The 22,121-nt window shown below is 43.2% G+C and overlaps 1 protein-coding gene across 3 annotated transcripts in view; it reads left to right on the top strand.

Annotated features, from left to right (window-relative positions):
• USPL1 (ubiquitin specific peptidase like 1) overlaps positions 1–22,121 on the top strand; it is a 1,186,769-nt gene that overhangs the window by 503,020 nt on the left and 661,628 nt on the right. For 2 of the 3 annotated variants that reach the window (XM_044073246.1, XM_044073245.1), the window contains exon 5: positions 5,308–5,439. In XM_044073246.1, coding sequence (XP_043929181.1) covers positions 5,308–5,439 — 132 coding nt within the window. The remainder of the gene's footprint in view (positions 1–5,307; positions 5,440–22,121) is intronic. The other variant, XM_044073247.1, reaches the window with a different exon arrangement.

The raw sequence follows: 22,121 nt of genomic DNA, 5'->3' as shown, positions 1-22,121 counted from the left end.
TGCTCAGTCTCGTATATGAGGGCTGTAGTGATTTGCTTCTTGTGCCATTTAAGATGGTAAGAGCTTCAGTAAAGTGGAGCTGTAACCTTTGAGGTGTGAAAGGAAAAACTGTACATTTTGGTAATTAGCTTCTTTGTTTTGAAATAAACCGGCAGTATGTTATCTTGAGTCAATCCACCTGAATCACTTTTGCTTGCCTCTATAGCAGCATGGAGAGATTTCCAGTGGAGGTTTGCAAAGTCAGTAGCTGTGCCAGGTAATTTTCAGTGGGTGTCTGACAGACTTGGACAGCATAGTGGCCTGGTGGTTAACATTGAATGTTCTTAGCTTTTTGGGGGTTTTCACTTTCTTCCCACATTCAGAAGCAGGAAGCTACTGCCAAGACGGACTGCTTTTATTTATACTGCCTAAACTGTAGCAATATAAAGAGAGAGTTTGAGACTGCATCAATGGAGCACAGTGCATATATGCATGCCCTGCAGAGAACTGGCACCACATCTGGAGTTGCCTTGAAATCACTACGTTTCATTACCTGTAGCTTTGAATTTGGATGAAAGTGAGTACTATGAAATGGATGGATGTAGCAGAATTAAAGCTGCTAGTCTTGTAACTTCAGCATGGCAGAAATTCTCTTTCTGGATGAAAGAGTCTCTTGAAGTATTAATACAAAGTGAGAGGGTATTCTTCAGTTGTCTTTTCTCCTTGTTTTGGAGAGGAAGGGGAAAAAAGACTGGTAACTTAATGTTCTCCATTCCTTTCCGTCTTTATCCCTTGAACAAAGGAAAGAGTTTACAAATAATTACGTTGTATACAACTGATTGTATTTATAAACAATGTTTGTATTCCTTTAAGTAGATTGAAGTTTACCATTTTCCGACTTCCTTGCATGCATATTGTTAGCTTGTTGTAGCAACATACTTAGGCACTCTGGAATGATGTGTAGTTTAGCTTGTGTTGGTTTAGATGTTCGTTAGTATAATGGAATATTGAACAAAGCTGCACAGGAAAGTTTGAAAATTTTACTTTCTTTTAATTAGCATTTTTTAAAGTGCTTACCATACTTGAACCCATTGAAAAAAAGACGTTAAGTTTAGAAAAAATATTTAGGTCATTGAGGTTTTCTGCCCAGGGGATAGTGACAGAAAACTTTGTGGTGTTGATAGGCAAGCCCTGAAGAAATTGGTAGCTAACCCACAAGAAAGCAGTGAAAGGTGTTGATCTTAAACTGAAGAAGATACAGAAGGAATGCAGAACTGTTTGTTTTATGGTTCTGAAAAAAAAAGTTTAAGTGGATTTGACACACAGATGATCAGGGTTGAAATTACTGGTATTAACATTTGCAGTCTTAGAAACTGCAGTAGCTGCATTATTTGTGATAAATTTATCTTTATAGTTTTCTTAATGCAGAAGTAAAGGCATGGAGAGAAAAAAGCATTCATCTACATGGAATGTCATGATTGAAAAACTACATTGTAAGGTTGAGATGTTGCATGTACAGAAAGATCTGCTGTATTAACCCGAGGTTTTGAGATAGTGGTACCTGCGTGTAACATTGAGAATAACTTCTGAGAGCATTGCTGTAAGTTTTGCATATTCATAGGTTCATAGATTATTGTGCTTACTACTTGCCCATATTGCTGGGGCTGTCGTATACCCAATTTATTAACATTCTCTCATCTTCTGTATGATCTGATTATGGCTTGGTTAAAGTCCAGATAAGGTCATGAATGGCCATTAACCAGTATTGTGTCACGAAAAAGACGAAACGGAATGTTGACTTTTACCTGAATGTAGCAGCAGGCGGCAGAAATTAAATTTCACAAAGTCTACTGATTAGTTTTCTTGCACAGGAAACTGCTTTACACACTTTCTGGCCCTATTCCTCAGATGTATACAAGGCCACAGAATTGTGCTGGAAAAGTATTAATCACACACCATATGAGGATGCAGAACATGAATAGAGCATTGCTCTTTCCTGTCACTTCGGATGCCTTGTCATAGGCATGATGATGGTTATTGATTTAAAATAATGCACAGAAACAAAACTGAGATTATTGCAGTTTGTACCTCCTTCCAACCATTGTCAGATTCCCTACCAGGGTGTCTCTTTACTGTGCTTTTTATTTTTTCCTGTAAATTAAGCACAGGTTGCTGTCATCACATCAGTTTTAATGCTACAGGTAACTGCATGTACAGGGAGTATTTTTAAATGCTTGTTTTTATTTCAGTAAAATGTTTTATGTAGTGTGCTAACTTGTTTTAGCACTGACTTTCACGAAGTGGATTGGATTTGAACAATTTTTGTTTGGCATTTGCGTGGGATAATTGCTTGAATTGATGGTTTAACAGTATGTCATTCAACTTTTTCTTTACCTTGCAAATTGACGTGAGAGGTACATTATACAGTATGCCATAATATCTGAATATGTGTATTGAGTAAACACTTGAATTGAATGTTCATGCTTTGAAGGTCGCACACTGTTTCTTCAAAGTTATCCACACCACTGGGGATGATTTAAGTTTGTTAGCCAAGGTGATGGGCTTGCATATTCAGAACCCATTTCATGCTTAGCCCAGGGAGTACAAGATTTGCCAGTACACAGAGTACAGTAAGTAAATTTACAAGAGCAGGCCAGTACAAGTCCATATGCAAGTAATTATTCCAGACTTCTATAATACCAGCAGTTGTAGTATAAAGTTTTACACAAAAATTTTCAATAATGTAATTAAGTGCAGAGATTGTGTGGTGTGTAATATTAGAAAAGCAAATTTCCAGAGTTATATATGGTATGATTCATGAATATTGTAAGAGGTTGTTGCTAGATTCTATTTCAGGATGTTTAAAGCAGTAGCTTATTGCTTGTTTTTGATGATGTGGTAATTGTTTTATGAACTTTCTGTTGTTGAGTGGTAGCATCTGATGTTGCAAAGTACATTCCATGGTTTAAGGCCTAGGTAAGAGAAAGCATTGTAAGTGGAGACGAGATTGTTCGTAGGTGTCATTTTTGACTTTTATGACTACGGGATATCAGTGGTCTGTGGAGAAACAGAAGCCAGTGTAGGATTACACGATGGGTGGGGGGGGGGGGTGTAAAGAAATGCTGATAATACACAGGAAAATCATTCTGTATATTTACCAGAGTTGTAGTCTGATGGATAAAGCAAGTATGCCCCCCCCAAAAAAAAAAAAAAAAATATTAAGGTTTACTTATGAGGATAGAGTGCTAGGGCTGAGACCAGTTTTGGAAATCCTACTTAAATGCAAGTATTGTGTGATTGCAAAAAGGGCAATGTATCAGAAGGAGCAAAGGTTATGAAAACTGATTTAGAGGCCCTGGATGTCTGTGTACAGTTTGAAAGACTATCTCTGGAAGGGACAGTCTAAAATAATCGGGTCTGTTAAAGTTAGGCTTTTATGAAGAGTGAGCAAGCGTGTAAGGGTGAAATAAGGCTGTGCTTCTCAAAGACTACAGGACAGAATATGTTGCCCAGGAAATGGCATCTTCCATATCTGTGAGACTCATTCATGCAGAGGTGTATGTCAGTTGAAAGAAGAGATGCATGCATACTTGAAGTTAAGATAGGATATGAAGGCCACATGCACACTGAGGCTTTATGGGCACTTTTATCTGTGCACTTATTTATAGGTTTTTATCAAATGTGTATAAGAATGTACTTGGAGCATTTTTTTTTGCATGTTTATTTTCATAGACTTACTAAAGCTTTCAGTAGTGCTTCTCACAAGATTGCAGAACTGCATGTTCAGCTGTCCTGACAATTTCTAAGCTTCTAACTTGTAGGAATTTTACAACGCTCTGTCTGCGTTAGGACAATTTTTTCTCTAGGTGCCAGTAACCTCTGCAGTATCTCTCCATCAGATTTCCTTTATGTATATAATTTAATGAGCTGATCTGGGAGCTATTGCTTTACAGTGTTCTATATCACAAACTTGTACAATAAGAACATATTGCATACAACAATCACTAACTTTAGGGACTCGCAATGTGGCATGCCCAAAACTCAACACCCCTGTTTGAACAAATCTCCCAATATAGATGCTTTGGGGGTAGGGTTATATATTGACCCCAGCGCTTAATATTCATTATCCACGTAAAGTATGAATTCTGAATAATTTTGAAGACTTGATTCCCTACAGGATCAACTATCAAAGGACTCTAAACAGTTGCTGTTAAAAAGTACATTAATACTCCTTATAGTCGTTTCTACTAGCTATAGGTAAATCCTCCCAACAAATACAGAATAACTTACCTAAAGTAAAGCCGCATATTTTAATATAAACATCACTGCTTGACATTTCAAAAATTGAACTTGTCCTTACAACTTTAGACCAGCATCACAGTAGCAACATTCATTTAGATGTTAATGCACCAGAATCACTACCCTAGGAGTGCTGATTTACAGAAGGCAGGACATTGTAGTTCAATAGGGGTTGGGGGTTTGATTTTCAACTTTGAAAGAGAAGTTTGCTAAGCTTAAAATGGCCTACAAGTGAAGCTAGTGTAGTATTTGTCTGTGAGCACCTAGTCTGTCGCCTCTGGTCAATCTAACTGGGAAGCATTTGTAAAGGATATTGAAGGCTTTCCCTGTCACTGCACTTAGAAATCTACAGCATTCTCCCAGCTTTACTTATCCAAGTTCACCAATTGGACATAGTCTGTGTAACCCTGGCCCCACAAATGACCTGTAATTTCATAGATTTTCCCAAGAGATGCAACCTGTACTGCATACCAAGTGCGTTGTGTACAAGTTTGTTTTTTATTTTGTTACTGTTTTTTCTTTAAACATGTATTTAAGATGTAGACAGAGTAATTTTTTGTATTCTACACTGTTCCGTGTTCTATTTAACATTTAAAATGTTAAATTTAAACTGTGCACATTTATACATTTAAGTGTGGTGGTTCAATCATTTTCTCTTTCATTTTGTCAGTAACCATTTTATAGCTCAAATTAAGAGTTTACACCAGTCCATGGAACGTAAAAGTTAAAAGAAGTAATGACTGGGCATCTTGTCACAATTTTTGTAGAGTTTATTTCCAAGAGTTTTTTCATATGTCTTTTTGGGTTGTACAACAGCTCAACTGTAAAAAGAAGCCACTTCAAATTTTTAAGTAAGTTGATAGCGAAGAGGGGAAGTGGACTGTTACATTTCTATTTACAAAATGCATTGACTACTGTATTATAAGTTGAGCTTTCTACATATGGGCTTCCACTGTTGTGGGGTCGTAAATGTCAAGTGTAAATTGTTTGTCTAGGAATGATTTTTTTTCATGTCTTTTTTTCTTTTAGCAGCTTCATGATTCGTCTACTTTGAAGCTTCCAGAATACTGTCTAGCTTGCAGAGACAGAGGGAAAGAACAGATTTTGCGTAGCTACCAGATCAGTTTTCAAGAGTCCATTTTGCTTTGTGAAAACCCACAGGTACAGTTTGTGTAATTTTTGTAGTAATTCTGTCCTACCTTTATATAAGTGGTACATTTTGAGTTATCTCTGCTTAATATCTGAGCTTTGGCCGGCTAACATCTACCTGAAATCAGCAGGATGTTATAAGTGAATTTAAGTACACTTTTATCTGCTCTTATTCATATAATACTGTATTTAAGTTATTTATTTGTGTTTTTCACTGAATATTAACACAACTGAAGTTGTGGTTGTCTCTCTACTTCACCCACCCTCCCTGTTCTTGTTTTGGTGTTAATGTTGGTGGCTTTGAAATTGCCCGCCCCTCTTGTAGATTTGTATTTGTATACTCCTCCTGGGCCCATCTCATTTGCTCACTCAACTGAGTGCAGTGAGATCATATTCTGATTTCAGCCACTCCTACTGTGTACAAAGAGAGCATTTGGGAAGGACAACCCTTGTAGCCTCTTAATCCTGCACTGTTCCCTACCTAAAAAAAAAAAAAAAAAAAAAAAAAAAAAAAAAATATATATATATATATTTTTTTTTTTATTCAGCTGCTCTTACTGTAACTGTCTTAGTTGCTCCTCTGAGCGCCATCTGTTCAGTTGCTCTTACTCTGCACGTATTACTGCTTGTTAGTAGCCTTCTAATCTACTGCCTTCTGCACTTGTTTTTTAGTAGTTTAATTTAATTGCATTTATTTGAACTGTATTTGCGATAGTGTTGATACACACACAGGTGTGCTGGCCTGCACTGCAATTTGAATTGTATTTACTTCTGTTTTAGCTGCTTTTCTGTAACAAAAAAAAAATTCTAAGCTTGTTTCCTGCCTTTCCTGTAACTAGTCAAGTCCAGATACAGACTTGCTGTATCCAGGACTGTTGGTAAGCTTTTAAGCCCCCCCAAGCCTTTGTGTTGGAGGAAAGCCTTCTAGCTTATCAGTGGGAGTGGTAAGCACTAGGTAGCCTGTCTACCATGAGAAGAGTGGGTTTTGGCTCTGAAATTGTAGTTCATTGGCTGTTTGGGCAATTTTTCCATCTCATTCTACTTTCTGGTTAAAAGCCTGTTGCGTTTGGTCCCCGCATTTCCTATAACTAGTGTAGTCCAGGTGCAGATTTGCTGTATCTAGGACTTGTTGGTAAGCTTCTGAGCCCCCCCAAGCCCTTCTGTGTCAGAGAGAAGCTTTCTAGTTTATCAGTGGGAGTGGTAAGCACTAGGTAACTTATCTACCACAGGAGGAGTGGTTTCTGGCCCAGAAATTATAGTTTATTGGCCGTTTGGGAAGCTTTTCCAGCTCTTTCAATCTTCTGATTTAAAAGCCTGTTTGCGCTCGTCTCCTGCCTTTCCTGTTACTAGTCTAGTCCAGGTACAGATTTGCTGTATCCAGGACTCTTTGTAAGCTTCTGAGCCCCCCAAGCCTTTCCGTGTTGGAGGGAAGCCTTCTAGCTTATCAGTGTGAGTGGTAAGCATCAGATAGCCTGTCTACCACAAGAGGAGTGGTCCCTGGCCCAGAAATTGTAGCTATTGACTGGTTGAGCACTTTTTTTTCCCATCTCTTTCTGATTTGAAGTCTGCACTTGCTCCTGTTTCCCGCATTTCCTATAACTAGCCTAGTCTGGTCACAGAGTTGCTGTATCCAGGATTTGTTAGTAAGCTTCTGAGCCCGCCAAGCCTTTCTGTGTTGGAAGGAAGCCTTCAAGCTTATCAGTGGGAGTGGTAAGCACTAGGTAGCCTATCCTCCACGGGAAGAGTGAGTTTTGGCCCAGAAATTGTAGTTTATTTGGCCGTTTGGGCAGTTTTCCATCTCTTTCAACTTGCTTGCTTAAAAGCCTGCATTTGTACTTGTTCCACGCCTTTCCTGTAACTAGTCTAGTCCAGGTACAGATTTGCTGTATCCAGGACTCTTTGTAAGCTTCTGAGCCCCCCAAGCCTTTCTGTGTTGGAGGGAAGCCTTTTAGCTCATCAGTGGGAGTGGTAAGCATTCGGTAGCCTATCTACCACAAGAGGAGTGGTTCCTGGCCCAGATATTGTAGCTACTGGCCATTTGGGCAGTTTTTTTCCTTCTTTCAACGTTCTGGTTTAAAAGCCGCATTTGTTTCCCACCTTTCCTGTAACTAGCCTAGTCCAGATACAGAGTTGCTGTATCCAGGACTGTTGGCAAGCTTCTGAGCCCTGCAAGCCTTTCTGTGTTGGAGGAAAGCCTTCTAGCTTATCAGTAGGAGTGGTAAGCACTAGGTCTACCAACAGAGGAGAAGTTCTTGGCCCAGAAATTGTAGTTTATTGACCATTTGGATAGTTTGTCCGTCTCTTTCAACTTTCTGGTTTAAAAGACCACATCTGCGCTTGTTTCCCATCTTTCCTGTAACTAGCCTCTACTGGGTAGCACTAGAAAGCCTTAAACTGATGCAAGCCTTGTAGCTTAGAAGAGAGACTTTTTAGAGTGATTAAGTATCCGTTTTCTGCACTTTCAACTGTTTTCTGCCTAAACGCAGAATGTTAAGTTGTCTCTCTCGCCGTCATTCTTGCTGGATGGGTTCGGAGCCGAGCCTCGGCTCCGACTCGGCCAATACTAAAGCTCGAGAGCTAATTCCACCGGCTCGAGGCTCCCCTATATCCCACAATGCTAGGCGGTAACTACTCTGATCTCGTTTGCCGCTTAGCTGACGAGGTGCTTTTTCTACCGGCTCTGACAGGTTAATAGTGGTGTTTACTAAAATAATCCTTTTAGACCTTTTTTTTTTTTTCTCCCCTTTAGTATAAAATTTTGTTTTAATAGTTTCCTAGAGTTAATCGGGTCCCCCTTAGTGTTTAATTGACCCTTTTATTCCCCTTTTACAAGTTAGGCCTTTGGCCTCTTCCCCTTCCTGGTCCTTCTGTGTGACTGGTTTTATATTTTTGTTTTAAGTTGTGCTTGTGTGTTTTTTATTAAACACTAATCTTACAATGTCTAAAGTTTCAAAGGTCTCGGGCTTCAAGAAGTTTGATTCGTGCTGTCAGAAAATGTCTCTGACAGACGGTCACACTTCTTGTGTGTATTGCCTGGGACCTTTGCACCTGCATGTTTCTTGTGTGTCATGGTTTCAGCCCTAGAGTCCTGCAGGAACGCAAAAATAAATTAATTTTGAGTGGCTTATTAAAGCCTGAAGGCCCCCCGACCCAGTCTGTGTCGGGGAAGCCTTCTAAGACTTCCAGACAGTCGGCTCCGGCTTCAGAGCCGTCCTCTGGAAGCATCAAAACTGCTTCGACATCGGCTCCGGCTGGAGCCGATGTTTCTAAGCCTCATACTATTACCTCGGCTCCGGCCGGAGCCGAGACTGATAAGACTCAGTTGGCTCCGATACTTTTATCGGAGCAACCTTTAAGAAAAAGGTCTAGGTCTCCCTCCATCGGCTCCGTTCACTCGGCGCCAGGGTCCCCTCTTCTTTCAGAGTGGAGCCATAGATCGCATTCCTCACGGTCTTCCAGGTTATCTGACCACGATTTGCAAAGGGTAGTGAGTAGACTTCTCAAGTCTGAGGCACTGGCCCAAATGCTTCATAGCCCGACTCATCAGTCAGTGGCTATTTCTGTCCCTCAATGTGTTCCTCCTCCGACTCCTTTGAGCTCGGAGCTGGGCCTCATCGGAGCCATGACTGTTGGTGCGTCGGATCCGATACCTTCCTTTTCGGCTCCGTCATCTGCTCCGATCTCCTCTTTGGAGGGATCTCGGCGCAGAGCTTCCCTCGTCGGCTCTGAGGGGGGTGAGTGGCATCGGACCCTTGTCCGACCCCGCTCTCCCTCTCGGTGCTTCGGCGCTGGTGAGTTCGGCTCCGACATCGGCCTCGGAGCCGTCCCTGTCGGTGCCGGGGGGGTCCTGGTCTCTATGGAGCGGGGACCTCCGGCCTTGCCCGATAGGGGTGCCTTCGAGGTCATACGGAGCGTGCTAGAACCAGAGTCTGCCCCACAGTCGGCTCAGTCAGCCCCTCCATCATCAGTGCCTGCGGTGATTTCTATCCACATCCTTGCTTCAGACCGCAGAAAGCCAACTCCTCAAGTTTCCCCATTGGGAATTTCCTCCTCTTCCGAGGCCTCTCCTGACCCAGTAGGAGAACCCCTAGGAAGAGGTAGTGCAAGAGGAAGCACATTGACTCTCCTGAGTCTATTATCTCTGACACTGACTTAGAGGAATCTGAAGGTTCCCCTCGATCCCCCTCTGAGGATGTCTTTGCTGACATCCTTGAAATCCTGAAACAGAGGGGGAACTGGCCAGCCCTTAACCCTTCAGAGGATGAGTCAGTGTACCTTGAGGCGTTCGGCTGTCGCCCTTCTATGTCCTGGGTGTCCCCTCCCTTTGACCCTTTTATGGAAGTGGTGACAAGGAAGGCCTGGACGGCTCCTGATTCAGTGGAACCCATCCCGAGGAGGCCGTCTAAATTTATTACTGCCCCTAGAGATAAAAGATTTTTTATCTAAAGGTGTCTCCGTCGATGCCATGGTGGTGGCCGCAGCCACTAAGGAGGAGTTAGCCGATCCTTCGGTACCTGTCCATCCTCCTAATAAGGAATCTAGGACCATGGACAGGTATGGTAAGCGGATGTTTTCATCAGCGACTTTTTCAATGCGGTCGCTGAACTATTTGTCACTTCACTCGTCTCCAGAGAGATTTACTCAAGGATATGAGTGAAGAGGTAAAGGATCCAACAGCTGAGGGGTTCCAAGACAGAATGAACTCCCAGTTGGCAACCCTGAACTCCATCGTTAACTCCTCCATGCGGCTTATCTCATATGCTGCGGATGGGGCGAGTAGAGCCGCAGGCACAGGCGTTGCCCTACGGCGTCACGCCTGGATGTGGCTGTGCAACTTTGCGGACCCTTTCAAGGCGTCCTTCACCAATTCCCCCTTTGATGGATCATCCTTGTTTGGTCCTCAGGTGAAGGATACATTGACTAGGTGCGAGGTGGAAGGTAAGACTCTCTCTGCCATGGGAGTCCGTTTTTTTACCCCTTCTAGGCCTTATCCCAACGGTCAGAGGGGAGGAAAGATGTGGTTCCGCAAACAAACCCAGGGAGTCTCATCTGATGCACAAGGTCAATTCCCCTCTAGAGGCAGAGGGGGGAATAATAATAGATGCCGCCCTAGAGGCAGAGGAGGTCCGCAAAACCAGGGTAGCAGAGAAACTTTCTCTGATAAACCCTTTCAGCATCCTTGAGGTACTGCCCGGCTGTCCACCTTCGGAGGCAGTCGGGGGAAGATTATCTCTGTACCCAAAAGTCTGGCTTTCCCTTACACAAGACAAATGGGTACAGTCGATCATATCCAAGGGTTACAAAATTCCCTTTATTCACATTCCATCCCAACCCAAAGGATCCCTTCCAGACGTTCCACCCAGTCTAAGGGAACAAGCAGCACTAGAAATTTCAAAGCTGCTATCAAAAAGAGCTATCCAGTCAGTCCCAGCAGACCAACAAGGATCCGGAATCTACTCCAAATTCTTTTTGGTACCAAAAAAAACAGGGGACTGGAGACCCATACTGGATCTCAGCAACTTAAACAAGTATGTCAGAAAAACAAAATTCCGGATGGTCACGCAGTCCATTCTACAGTCCATTCTACCCTTCTTGGGTCAGGACAATTGGATGTGCTCGATAGATCTTCAGGACGTGTACTACCATATAAAGACGAACAGACGCTCCAGGAGATTTCTCCGCTTCAGGCTGGGAGCCAGTCACTATCAATTCAGAGCCCTGCCCTTTGGTCTCGCTACAGCCCCCCCCCCCCCGAGTGTTTACCAAATGCATGGCAGTGGTCGCGGCTCACTTGAGACGTCAAGGATTCCAGGTGTTTCCATATTTAGATGACTGGCTCCTTACTGCCACCACCAGGCATCAACTACTATCCAGAGACTTCACTATCCAAACTTGCCAAGCTCTAAGCATTTCAATAAATTTCGAAAAATCTGCCTTGTCGCCTTGTCAATCTATTACCCTTATAGGCGCCACATTAAACACACTCAATCTTTCAGCCAGACTCAGAGCAGAGTGTGTCAGACATCCGCAAACAAGTTTACCTTCTCTTACAATGCAACAAAGTCAAAGCCAGACTAGTTTTGAAGGTATTAGGACTCATGGCAGCAGCTATCCCCCTTCTCCCCTTAGCTCACTTCCACATGAGGATCCTCCAATGGATGCTGTTTACTCAATGGTCCTTCCAACAGCTCCCGATTTCCCACACCATATTGTTGACTCAATCATGCAAGAATCAGCTGTCTTGGTGGATCACATCACCTCAGGTTCTCCAAGGAAGACCCTTCACTCCCCCCCCCCCCCCAGTCGCCACGTTGACAACAGACGCCTCCCTGATCGGGTGGGGGGGGCATTATCAGGGCGGGACAGTCCAGGGCACGTGGCAACCTTTCGAGTGCCACTTGCACATAAATGTCTTGGAGATGAGAGCAGTGCTTTTAGCGTCGCAAGCCCTTCACGACTCTCTTCCCACAGGGACTATTGCAATTCAGACGGACAACATGTCCATAGTGTGGTACATCAACAAACAAGGCGGAACCAGATCATACCCCTTATGTCGAGAGGCACTCAGACTTTGGCAATGGGCAATCTCTTCTCAGCGTTTTCTGGTAGCAACTCACATTCCCGGGAAATCCAATGTGATTGCAGACAAGTTGAGCAGGGCAATTCTCATGCCCCACGTGTGGTCTCTGAAGAAATCAGTACTGGGAGAAGTGTTCCAACGATGGGGCCAGCCTTGCTGCGATCTTTTTGCTACTCCCCAAAACAGCAAGTGTCACGACTTCTTCACTCTCTTCCCATTACCAGACCATCCCACCAGAGACGCTGTAGTCCACGATTGGCCCCGGGGACTTCTGTATGCCTTTCCCCCCCTTTCCACTGACAACTCAACTAATTCAGAAAGCCATCGCCTTGAGAGTGACAATGATCCTCATTGCCCCTTACTGGCCTCGACAGATATGGTTTCCGTTCCTTCGTTACCTTTTGGAGCAGCCTTGGCATCTGGACCCAGTGCCAGATCTGTTGACTCATCAATCGGGCCAGCTGCACCAGTCTCTTCATTCTCTCAACCTCACAGCGTGGTTTCTCTGGTTCTGACCCTAGCCAGGCTTCCCTTAATATCTCGCTCGGTCCGAGATATCTTGATAGCCTCTCATAAATCTTCTACCCGGAAGATTTATAATAGCAAATGGAAACGCTTCTCCTTTTGGGCAACATCAAAAAATATAGATCCCTTCACTGCACCTATCCAGTCTATTCTGGACTTTCTAGCAGAACTCTTTCATTTAGGCTCTTCTTCATCTACCATTAGAGTTCAGTTGGCTGCTATATGTAATTATCATGTAGGTGTATCGGAGTCTAGCATCATGGCTCACAAGCTCTGCAAAGCCTTTTTAAGGGGTGTTTTTCTTCTCAAACCTCCAATCAAAGATCCCCCGCCTCAATGGGACTTGAACTTGGTTCTGGCATCCTTAATCCTACCCCCTTTCGAACCAGCGGCTTCATGTTCCCTGAAGTTGCTTTCATGGGAGACACTTTTTCTAGTAGCCATAACTTCAGTGAGAAGGATATCTGAACTCCATGCTCTGTGCAGTCGCCCTCCTTACTTAGTGTTTCACAAAGATAGGGTATCACTCCTTACTAATCCTTCCTTTTTACCTAAGGTTTTCTCTCAAACAAACCTAAACCAAACAATTGATCTTCCCGTCTTTTTCCCTAACTATTCCAACAGGTCGGAACAAAAGCTACATTTTCCTGGATGTTCACCGCCAACTTAGATATTATTTAGACAGAACTAAACAATTCAGGAAATCTGATCAGCTTTTTCTATCATATGCAGAAGGGAAATCGGGCCTTCCAGTTACCAAAGTTTCCCTTTCTAGATGGCTCACCTCTACAATTACATTCATCTAAGAGATCAGACATCAAAAACTACCTTCAAGACCTAGAGCTCAGTCAACTAGGGCATTAGCTACATCCGTAGCTTCTCAGGACAGGCTGCCAATCGATTCTATTTGTGCAGCAGCCACTTGGGCTTCTCCTCATACCTTCATTTCACATTACAAATTGGACATGATCTCCAGAAACCGTGCCAACTTTGGTTCCACTGTTCTCAAGAGTCTGTTCCGATAGGCCACCCGGGATAAGGTGCTAGGGATGCGGTCCCATCCAGCAAGAATGAAGGCGAGATAGACAACTTAACATTAAGAAGTTATGTACCTACCATAACGTTCCATGTTAGTTGTCTTCTTCTCGCATTCTGTCTTGCGTCACACCCTCCTTCCCCCAAGCCTGGACAGACCGATAAGAATTCTTTTTGTGATCTTCCTCTGGAAGAGTTTCATTCCCACACGTTCTACCACCTCTATTTCCCCTTTTGTTAGGTCTGGGATACCTTACACTCTGGTTTATATAGAGGTGGGTTACCCTTCTCCATACTATGGAGACTAGAATTGCTTGGTCTAGCTATCAAACGATATCTGAGTAGCTACCGCCTAGCATTGTGGGATATAGGGGAGCCTCGCGCCAGTGGAATTAGCTCTCGAGCTTTAGTATTGGCCGAGTCGGAGCCGAGGATTGGCTCCGAACCCATCCAGCAAGAAAGAAGACGAGAAGAAGACAACTAACATGGAACGTTATGGTAGGTACATAACTTCTTATTTTCTAGTGTCTATTGTGACTTAAAAGCTTGTTTTTTTTTTCACATATTGCACTTATTTGACTGCCTGCATTTTTAAAAAGTTTTTTGTTTAAATAATTTGTTTAACTGTTGTAGGCTACACACTAAAGTGCGATAGCCTTTTCTGATTGTTTGTAGTCGTTTAAAGCCGTTTTAGGTGTATTTTTTTTTACTGTTTTTTGCCTTATCTTTTCAAAAAAAACAAAAAAAAATCTTTGTTTCCCGCCTTTCTAAGCTAGTATAGTCCAGTTTTCAGGCTAGTGCTGAATTCAGGGCTGTGATAGTAGTTTCTCAGTTGCCCATACCTTACTTGGATAGAAGGAAGTTTACTCTGTTCACCTGTGAGAGAGGGGAGCTTTGAGCAACCTATCTGTCCCTGGAGAAGTGGTTCCAGGCTAGAAGTTAGTAGTTTATTGGCCATTTTGAGCTAATTTCTATCTCTTTCATTTTCCTACTATAAAAACCATGTTTGCACTGTTTTGCACACCGGGCAGTGCCGGTTATCTATGGTTAAATTATTCCCAGCTCCACTAAGTCTCCTCTTCAGTTTTTCCCTTGAAACTAGTCCTGTCAACCTAAGCACTCAAAAAGCATCCTACAGCCTAGCACTTGCTCAGACCTAATAGCAAGCACTAATATACCCTGACACTGATTGCCCAGCAGGGCAAGGCTTTTTATTCACCCCTCACCAACCAAGCGAATAAGCAGCTCACCCTACTATTCAGGCATGACCAAAGGGTAATTTCAGGTGTACTCTCTAGTCCAGCTGGTGAATCTGGGTATCCTGAGGCAGTGTTACAACTGCCTCATGTACACAAACAACCCTACCACAAAACACTAACATATGCGAGAGATGCAATTATACAGCCAAACTGGAAGTTAAGCTGTCTCCACCCAAGACTGGAACAGATGGTCGAGAAGGTTAACACTTGCACCACACTTCCAGCCGCACACAGACCTACTAAAACAGCACTGGCAAAAAATACACATAAATACACAAAATCATACTCTGAGGCTCTAAATAAAAACCTGCAAAAATATCAGAGACCTCCAAAGCAGACACCCAACCAACCTGCACCTCCCGTCACAAACCAGACAACACATAAAACACAAAATCAGTGTGCCGCACAATCACAGCCCTTAAGGCAAAATAACATACCTAACACACTAGTAATAGGTGACTCTATAGTCAGGCACACTGACGTCCCACTTACTAGGCTGGACACGCAGAAGATTACTGTTAGCTGCCTGTCGGGAGCCAGAATCCGCCACGTAACACAAACACTCAGGTCACTCCAGAACAAGTACAAATATGACTCTGTCATTGTTCATGTTGGTGTGAATGACCTAAGACGCATCTCCTTGGACTACATGAAAAGACATGGAAGAGCTCTCTGATCATGTAGCCCAGGCTGATATGACCCTGACCCTGAGTAGCATCTTGCTCTCACCAAGAATGATACCTCAGTATAAAGAAAAAATAATCAATTTCAACAATTGGCTAAGCTTCTGGTGTCATTCAAAGGGGATCCAGTGTCTGTCAGCCTGGGATGACATGCTCGACAAGCCGCGTTGCTTCGTAAGAGACTGCTTGCACCTGTCACACCTAGGCTTTCGAATACTGGCCAAGGCTCTTGCAGCCCCCATAGTGCCTTTTTTAGGCAAAGCTCAAAAGTCAAACCCACCTCCGTAAACAGCACAATTGACAAAAAACTGAGGGTTCTGCTACTCAATGCCAAGAGTTTAAATCTCAAAATGCAAGCGCTCAAAGCACTCCTCAGTACGGAGAATGTCTACATCTGTGCAGTAACTGAAACCTGGTTCAAGGCTCCAGAGAGCACCCCAGCACTACCGGGCTACAACTCATACCACACGTTTTGGCCACAAAACACGGACCGAAACACAAAAGGAGGGGGGGTGTATCCATATTCATCATGGATACCTACACCTCCAGGTTAGTGGCGCAGCATGATACCTCTGAGATCATCCATGTACAGCTAACATCGGGCAAATCTGCAATGCAAATTGTGGCCTGCTACAGATCACCCTCCATGACCCAGGACCACCACTCCACCTTTGTGGAGACACTGGAAATCATGAAGGTCCTACTGAACACCCTGATATTGGGCGATTTCAATTACCCTGCCATTTACTGGGGAAACTACTAGAGCACAAACTCTCAGACCCAGCGCTTCCTGGAATTCATGGAATTCATCAACTCAAACATCCTGGATCAGCTGGTAAACTCCCCTACCAGAGGTGAAAACATATTGGACCTGGTCATCACCAACATGGGTGGCAGGTGTTCCACACCAGAGGTCAAACCGTCACTGGTTAGATCAGACCATAAACTTAATCACTCTGGATGACCCCCCCCCCCCCCCCCAGCTAAGGAAACCACAGTAAAAAAAACTTTTCTGAAGCAAACTTCACCTTAGTTAAGACAGAGGTGGTAAATTTCACAGCCCCCACTCTAAAGGATAACGCTGCCCAAGATGCAGAAACCTTTACAAATGCACTCTTGAGCACCTACAAGGATGCATGGATCATGCCATCCCTAGCAAAACCAAGACTCTGTCCTCTAAGAGAAGGAAATTGTTTGGTGGACCCTTTCCATAAACAGGCTGTACAGTAGGAGGAAACTAGTTCAGAAAAAAAGCAAATCCCAAGAAGGAACGGCATCCCTGATCGGTATCCGTACGAAACTGAGGTCCCTCTTGAAATCATCCAAGGCTAACTTCGAAAGAAAAATAGCAAAGGATTCAAAAGATAACCACAAAGCCTTCTTTAAGTGGCCACTCACAGGTATGCACTGAACTAGTGCAAAATAGCACAAAATATACTGAACCTACTGATATTGCCAGCATCCTGGCAGATAGATTCAGTGCAAACTTCACCCCCCTCTCACCTCCAAAAGGGCGCTCAACAATATCAGAAAAGTGTAGTGTCCCAAAAATCACAGGCACACAGGTGAAAACAGCCTTTTCAAAAGCCGAAAACACTGCGTCAGTTGGACCTGATGGTGTCCCAGGCTGCGTCTTGCACGAACTACAGAATGAACTAACCCCCCACCTATACACACTGTTCACCTTCAGCCTCTCCACAGGCTACGTGCCCATAGAATGACATACAGCAACGGTTATTCCTCTCCACAAAGGAGGGGGCCACAACTGACCCCGGTAACTATCACCCCATAAGCCTGACTAGCCTGGTCTGCAAGGCTATGGAGTGCATCATCATGGAACTCATTAACAAAGACATTGGGAACTTGCAAACACTTGACCTGACCCAGTTTGGCTTTAAGGGCAGATCGTGCCTACTAAACCTGGTTGACTTCTTCGAGACCATCACCAAGGCCATAGACGAGGGAAAGGTGGTTCACACAGCAGCCTACCTTGACCTCGCCAAGGCTTTCAGCACTATTCCCCACTCGGGTATTACAGAAAAACTCACCAGCTTGAACATAAACCCCTACGTCACGAGATGGGTTGCCAACTGGCTTACAGACAGAACTCACACGGTAAGAATAGTGGGCTCCAGGACCGACCCTAAACCAGTCACAAGTGGTGTCCTGCAAGGCTCTGTCATGGGACCCCTACTGTTCGGCATATACTTCTCAGAAGTACAGGCAGACAAAGGAGGACTATGGCTAACCAAGTTCGCCAATTACTGCAAACTGGGAGCCATAATTGACTCTCCAGCTGACATGGACATCCTCCAAAAGGGCCTTACTGAGACGGACACCTGGTGTCAGTCATGGCCTCAAGCTAAATGCCAAAAAATGCATAGTCATCATGTTTGGGAAAAACAAAACACCCACATAGGTGGCAGCCCCCGTAATACAGAATAGGTAATGAGAGAGATCTGGGGACCCAGGTAGATAGTAATCTCTCCTTTGACAATCATATTGTCAGAGTAGTTAGGAAATCCTCCTATGTGGCCCATCTAATTACTAAAGGGTTTGCATCTAGAAATAGAGGTTATAGTGCCCCTCTACTCGTCACTCATTAGACCCATCATAGAGTACAATGCCCCATTTGGGATGTACCTCACAAGACACTTCCAACAGCTGGAAAGATCACAAAAGTACCTTACAAAGAGGATTACTGGCCTCAAACATACGTCCTGTGCAGCCCGACTGAAAAAACTCCGGCTGTACTCAGTTGCATATCGCTTACTCAGAGGTGATTTCTGCCTGACTTACAAAGCCATGTCCAACTCAGAATTTATGTACATGCTCCACCTAAAGAAATCCAAGTCACTGCGAGACACGCACTCTAGTGAGCTAAACCTCGCCACAACAATAAATAGAACATGCTGGAGGGATATATTCCTGTCACAGAGACTCCCCATGCTTTGGAACAAAATTCCAAACTACATCAGGCAGAGCCCCCTCACTAACGCTCAAGAGAAACCTTGATGAGTGGATGGGTAACAGAAAATACACTCCATGGATGGGTAACAGAAAATACACCCCTAGGATCACTTCATTGGCTCTGCATGACAGAGGATCAGTTAATTAATCAATGGGGCATTGAAAGCCGACACACTCTGGCTAGGCTTATAAATGCCCTCAGGCAGATAGCCTAGTACCTACCTATGAACCTATAACATATTGGCGTGAAAATGTCATTTCTCTTCCTCCCCTTGTTAAAACTGTAGGGTAAGTGATGCTTGTATAAATGCAGAAGCTGTCAAAGCTTCTTCAGGTGTGAAATAAAGTGAGCTGATTTTTCATCATTGCTTGTAGTCATAGAATGATTACACAGTAATAAATTACCAGGTCTAGTTGTCCTTCAGGTTGTACCAATATTAACTGCTTGCATTTACTTAATTTCACATGCAATATCTTAATTTATCTCCTCCTGAGAGTGTCACTGTACTAGTCAGCCAAAATGTTTGAATTTTCACACATCTTCTCCCTGGTCCACCTTGATTTTTCAGTCTCTGTTCATTTTTGCCTTCAAAGGCATGTATGCAGCTTGTGAGAGACTGCAGTTGAAGTCCATGTTTGTGGTGAGCTCTTTTCTGTTCTCTCTCTGGCGAAGTATTGCTATTAACTTACTATAGCACTAGTGTTTTTGAAGTGCATAATTATCTTTTTCTTACCTGTATTTTGTGCCCATCCGTATAGAAAGCCTTCAGTATTGCAAAAACCATTGTTAGCTGGACTTCATGTGGAAAAGACAAATTTTTATATTAAATCCATTAGCAAGTGTGTTTGTAGTAGGCAAATTGTGCCAAACGATTGTTTTTAATAAACTCAAGTATTGGGACTAATACTTAAAGGTTAACAAGGCTAAAGTCTGATCAATGTCCCGTTCAGAAAGTTACAAAAAACAATGCTTTATATCAGTAAGTACATCTGCCATGTCTCTGAGCATTTGATAATTTTTTCTGTATACAATTTTTTTAAAATTGTACTTACTGGATACCCCTCCAGACCAAGTTAGCTTTAAATTTTATATTAAAAATGCCAACCTACAATGGCCCAGATTAATCCTTTTTGGGGGGGGGGGGGGGTCTCCTCAACTTTATTCTGCAAAGAAGTATAGGAGTTTTATATACAAGTCATAATGTCAAATCCTCATCACATCCTAACTGACCATGAGACTATATCCCAGAGTCCTGTTGCCACCTTCCATGCATTACAACTGCCAGTAGTAGCTCGTGGAGCTCCATGTAAAAGTTAGCTGGAGCTCATAAAGCTTCAGGCCTTTTTTAATACTAAAGTGAGTATGTTTTCAGCACTCCTGTGAATCTTTCATTTGACAAATGATCTTTTAAAAGTTTTGCAGACAAGTCCCCTTTGGAGAAAGCCTTCTTAAATTACTTTTATTTCGAGGAAGACTTTCATTTTTTTTAATAAAATTAACCTTTGCAATAAAGTGATTTGGAATAGTGAATTTGTATGTGGGTGCTTGTGCAAACTTTTTTGTGAGGGAAGAGTTTGGATTTTGATAAAAATTATTCAGTGTTAACTTTTGTGCGTTCTGAACAGGATATTGTGCTTGTGGGGAGCCATTAGTAATTTACTTATCTCAGAACCACTTGTTCACTTCCGTTTATTTTACCAACTCACACAGCTGCCACTAACGGCTTTTCCCATCTTTCTCAGCTTACCAGTGAAGCAGCCTTTGATCTCTGCATTTGCACCTTCCCCGCACACAAAAAGAAGAAACTTAAGGAGTCTCACAAGGGATAATTGGCTAGGCTTAAAATGGCTCACAAAGGGTAGTTAGCCTAGTACAAATCTATGAATGAGTCTGGGTATTTGTCTGTATATTTATGTTTCTAAATATTTTGGTACTTTGTTCAATTATCCAGATGTGTCTTCGTTAAGCCATCTAACTACCGACATTCCGAAAAAACAAAGATAAAGACAGAGACAGGCCGCCTAGGTCCAAAGCTGCAGACGACGCTTCTCCTAAGCTAGTCACCAGTTCGCCGATACTACGAGATGCTTTAACTGTGGAACCTGCGGATGTCTCTACCTTGGATGTGTCCGGAGCCACTGTGCAGGCACTGGCTTCTGAGGGTGTATTCAGGCCTACTGACTTTCATGTTAAACCAACACCATCTTCTTCTTCAAAGCCTCAAACTCGATCCATGCCTTGAAAACGAACGCCCAGAATGCGTGGTCAGGCCTCTATGCCTAAAAAAACAAATGTTAAGAACGGCTGAAGACCTTATTACTTTAATCGGGGGAAACCAACCATCACCCTGAATTTGCTTATGATATTTCTGATCAGGATTTCACATTCTGAAATTTCTGTTTCCTCTGATGACCAGGATTTACCCTTATCTACCTATGAGGATTCTGATGCAGAGGACTCTATTCCCTCTGCTTCTCCTCTAGAGGATAACTCTTTTGGTGAAACCTTGCATACTCTTAGGGTGCATTTTCACTGGGAAAGCCAGGATTACTCTGATTCTAAAAAGAGGCTTAGGGATTTCTTACTCCTGCCCAAACATAGGCCTTTAGCTATCCCCCCTGCCCAAACATAGGCCTTTAGCTATCCCCCCTGTACTGGACATTGTTGTTGATGCCTTTTCAGAATCTAGCTTGGCCCCTGACTCTCTACCTCCTGCTCCCAGAAAATCTGATAAGATATTACAGGGTTCATGAGACTCACAATTTCCTTTTCAAAAATCCTGCTGCGGATCCTGAGACCATTTCACTGGGATCCAAGGGCATTAAGGCTACTACTGTCAAAAATCCTACCCCCTCTGATAGAGATTCCAAGGCGCTGGGTAGATGGGGTAAGAAAGTATACACTTCTGCAACCTTGGCCATTAGGGCCTTAAACTGCCAGATGTTATGTGATCCTATCTCGCCTACATTCTGTACTGATGGGTTCGGAGCCGATCCTCGGCTCACTGCACGCTATACTATAGAGCGAAGTCTCTAATTGGCTGAGCTATGCTATATCCCAGGATGCACCACCACTACTTCCCCAGATCTCGTTTGCCGCTTGACAGCAATAGACGTGGTCTCGACTTGGCTGGGCTAAGTACTCTTTACTGACAAATTTTCTGTCAGAATTTTTCTAATTTTTCACCCAAAAGCTGTTTTAACAGCTACGTATCACTTCTTGAGTGTTTTTTGTGAGAGAGTTGTGTGAAATTTGGAGCGTTTGGTTCCCGCTCTTATTAGTAGAGTTTTTCCTCGCGCTCTAGTTTGGAAGTGTCGTTTAAAAGATTACTGTTTAAAATTTGTTTTTTGTGGTACTGTATTTTAACCTCTAGGTCCCGTTTTAGTTAGAGGGGCCTTGCCCTCGCGCTCTGTTAGAGCCTTGTTAGTTTACCTGTTTGTCTGTTACGAAGCCTAGGTCAAATCCTGCTTAAGTTAGAGGGATTTGGTTTTCAGTGCTTATTTTTGTCCCTAGTGGTTGTTTGTGTTGTCCCTAGTGATGTCAAAAGAACATAGACCTTTGGGGTTTAAAAAATGTACCAAGTGTGGGTACAAGATGTCTATAACGGATGATCACTCGCTCTGTGTTTATTGCTTAGGGCC

Source organism: Protopterus annectens, chromosome 5.part1 (genome assembly GCF_019279795.1).
Source record: "Protopterus annectens isolate FY-2018-M chromosome 5.part1, PAN1.0, whole genome shotgun sequence".
NCBI classification, from domain to species: domain Eukaryota; kingdom Metazoa; phylum Chordata; order Ceratodontiformes; family Protopteridae; genus Protopterus; species Protopterus annectens.
This window is presented reverse-complemented; position numbering and strand designations above follow the sequence as displayed.